Raw genomic sequence first — 3539 nt, 5'->3', positions numbered from 1 at the left:
CATATAGTTGGGACAAGACTTAGATGACGATAATGATGATATTTTTCCAACTTAGTTTAAATCTCAGTTGGAAATTGTACTGCATAGATTGTAGGATCTCGACCAGATTGCCATTAGCACCCATGTCAGAACCCTCACTAATTTCTCGCTTTTAAACTTCCACTAGCATAAAATTATCAAAAAAAAAAAGAAGAAAAAGAAAAGAAAGAAAGCAAATCTCAAACAAGAAAACTGCAGATATCAACTAGGGAAGACCAGAAAACTTGGATTTTTTCAATTGTATATATGTTCACTGGTGTACTGGCGATGGTCTTTATTCACCAAAACAAACACTCACTGCTAGGTACCAGCCATTTCGAACATTTTTCACATATGGTTGCCAAAGAGAAACACAAATTTAACACTTGCTTTGTTTCATTATTCTGTACCCTTTCTCTGTCTCTCCCCTCTATTAAAAAAAAAAAAAAAAAACTAGCCCTTTATTTATTCTGTTCTCTCTCTCTCCCTCTCTCTCACTACCAGCAAAATAATAAATAAATTTAAAATATTAAGATACCCATCGTAAGACACACCCAACACCCAATTCCCAATCAATATGTTTATGTATCAAAATGAAGTTTGTCCTCCGCGTTTCAGACGACGGACCGGAATCTGACCCACTTACCTATTTTCCATCACCTCATCTGACCCATTTCTAAACATCAGTGACTCAGTGACACACACCCACATGAACTCTGATAAAAGTTATTCTCACATTGTCGTCTCACTCAACCATGGCCATCGAAGAAGGGTTGGTGGTGTTAGTGACAATCCCGTACGCACTTGCTTCATCTTCATCTTCTTCATCATCATCATCATCACAATCTTCGTCTTGGTTCTGATCCATATTCTCGCTGCCAATATCATCCATGACCGAATCCGGCCGCGGTGGTTCTTGCCGGAGGGGCATTACTTGTTCAGGCCGGCTCATCATCTGCCTCATTAGGTCTTCTGGCTTCAACTCATAACTAGGATTAATGAATGAATTATCAACCTTCTTTGTCTTCTCTCTGTATAGTGCGTCGAGCTGGTGGAAGTACGGGCATGTCTTCGAGTCCTCCGGCCTCTTCTTGTTGCTCTCCTTTACCTTCTTGAAGTACTTATTAATGTTCTCCCATTTCTCTTTGCACCTCTTCGCGCTTCGATTGTAACCAAGCTTTTTCATGGCTGACGAGATCTCCTCCCATAGAGGCCCTTTAGGCCCATTCTCTTGATACTTGAGGTCTAGAGTAGTTCGGAGATTGATCAGAGCTTGAACTTCGGCTTTCGGCCATCTGGAAGAGCTCACCGGACTAAAAGTCACGACGGCATTAGCATTAACGTTATCTGTTGATTCCGCTCGTGGAGGGTCCACTGCTTTCTCCGGCGGTGCTTGTTTCTCCGGCAACTGCACCTCCATCAATTGCACCGCGCTCGACTGTTCTGAGATCTTCTGCAAGAATGCAATCACTGCTGCATCTTTTGCAGCCGCGATCGATCGTTCTTGGACTAGCATTTCAAGCTCTCGGTTCATTCTTGCCATCTCTTGCACCTTCCACGCTTCTTCCCTCTCCATTCTCTCTCGCTCCCGCTTCTCTATTGCCTCCAGGAATCTCTTCTGTAACGTCTCCTGCTTCTCGATCATTTCCTTCATGAGCCTCTCGAAGAAAGTCATTAATTTCATCTTTTTCTTGCGCGTCCCTTCGGATTCTTCGTCGGAGTCTGTCGAAGAAGAGGTGGTGGCGGAGGTGGAGACGAATTCCGTATTAGCACTGAGATTCTGCACAGAAGCTGGGACATTGTGTTGAACGACGACGCCTGGTGGGTTTGCCGTCGCCATTGTTGTCGCTGTCATGGTCGCTGTCGTCGGGGGCACCGTTGCAGTAGGAGTCTGCATTACTTTGTGCGGCGAGAGCGGTGGAAGTGGGTGGTTGTCGAGAGCTTCTAATTGCTCAAAGAATCGGTAGGTCTTGCCATCATGCTTAGAAGCTCTTCCGCCTTTGGTTCTTTTGTGGTACTTGTACACGTTCTCGAACTTCTCCTTGCATTTCTTGGCGCTTCGATGATACCCAAGCTCTGCTAGTTTCCTGATAACAACAGTTCCGAAACACTCCATTTCTGTCTCTCTATTTGTTAAATTATATCTCGAAATTACCAAATAAATTTATTCTAAAACCAAGATTTCCAATAAAATAACATAATTATATTAAAGCGAGAAAAAGAAAAAGCTCAGAAAAATGAAGGGAGGAGGAATAAAACATCAAACGACCATGAACTGTGTCATGAGACCTTATGATCAGAAGATTCAGACATGGGTGGCTTTCCAGAGTTATATTAGAAGCAAGGAAGGCTGATGAGAAGATGTTTGAGTATAATTTTGCTTCAGTTTCTGACTTTACTAAGAAATCAGCTTGAGATAGTTTACTTTAATAAACAAAATATGCAGTTAGACTTGGAAGAAAGAAGAAATCAAATCCATGCAAAAAAGAAGTGGATTTTTGGTTTTCTTGTTCTGAATTTTACTGAAGAAAATGAAAACTAGGATGAAGAAGAAAGAATTTGAACCCTTCTTTCAATACCCAATTCCTCTCTAGATCTTATGATAGAGGAGGAGAGAGAAGTGCAAGGAAAACTGAAAGCCAACATAACAGAAACCTCAATTCTGAGCTTTCTTTCTCCTGTTTTATGTATTTTTAGCTGAATTCCCCATCTATGAACTGAAAGCAACAACCACTTGGGATTTACAAAAACAAACATTTAAACGAAAACCCAGAAAAAAATTCCCAGTGAACAAATCAAAAAGCTGCCTGAGTGAGTGAACAATTACCTAGAAACCTCTTCCCACAGTGGACCTTTGAGAGTGGAATCACGGAAAGCAACGCCCATTTCAGACCGTATCTTCAACAACGCCAACGTTTCTTGACGGGGCCACCGGCTTCCGGCTGAATTCCGCTCACCCTCTTCAGCTTTCCCCTTGTCTTCCTCCCCAAACCCGCCTGCAATTGCCCCAGCAACACCCACCTCATCCTCATGACTCCCGTCGGTGGCGCCACCGCCTGAATTCCCCAGCAAACCCGAAACCCCCAACATGAGCTCGCCGGAATTACAGCTCAAAAATCTAGCAAAAGATGGTGAATTCACAGGTTTTTGTGAAGATGGGTAGGGTGAATTTGTCGGTTTATTTAAGTGGGCTCAGTCTCCCAATCTCTTAACCCTTTTTCTTTTTCTTCTCCAGTAACAGAATCTTCAATTCTTAACTTTATTTATTTATTTATTTATTTCTTCTAACAACACCAAACATGATTTGGGTTCTAGTAATAAAAATGGGAAAAGAGTAGTAAGAATGGAAAAATAAAATAAGAGAAATTCGTCGTCAGCAGCTACAGCTGCAGATAGCGACGATGGTGATAATAAGTTGGCTCTTGTCCGTCCAGCTAAATATAGTTAAAAGCCGGCCCATGTAGGTCAGCTTTGCTTTTTGAGCAGTTTAATTTGGGCTTCGGTGGCATCGGCTATCCCTG

The 3539-nt window shown here is 42.3% G+C and overlaps 1 protein-coding gene across 1 annotated transcript; it reads right to left on the bottom strand.

Moving 5' to 3' along the window:
• Nucleotides 1-252: 252 nt before the first annotated feature.
• On the bottom strand, nucleotides 253-3266 carry LOC104586239 (trihelix transcription factor DF1-like). Its single transcript, XM_010243408.3, has 2 exons — nucleotides 2846-3266; nucleotides 253-2105 (listed from the first exon to the last, which is right to left on the bottom strand). Exons 1-2 carry the CDS (start codon nucleotides 3106-3108, stop codon nucleotides 764-766), a joined length of 1605 nt encoding a protein of 534 aa, XP_010241710.1. The 5' UTR covers nucleotides 3109-3266; the 3' UTR covers nucleotides 253-763.
• Between the last annotated feature and the right edge of the window lie 273 nt (nucleotides 3267-3539).

The sequence above is a fragment of the Nelumbo nucifera genome, chromosome 1, assembly GCF_055504915.1.
Source record: "Nelumbo nucifera cultivar China Antique chromosome 1, China Antique-T2T, whole genome shotgun sequence".
Classification (NCBI taxonomy): domain Eukaryota; kingdom Viridiplantae; phylum Streptophyta; class Magnoliopsida; order Proteales; family Nelumbonaceae; genus Nelumbo; species Nelumbo nucifera.
Note: the sequence above shows the minus strand (reverse complement) of the source record. Positions and strands in the feature narration are given on the sequence as shown.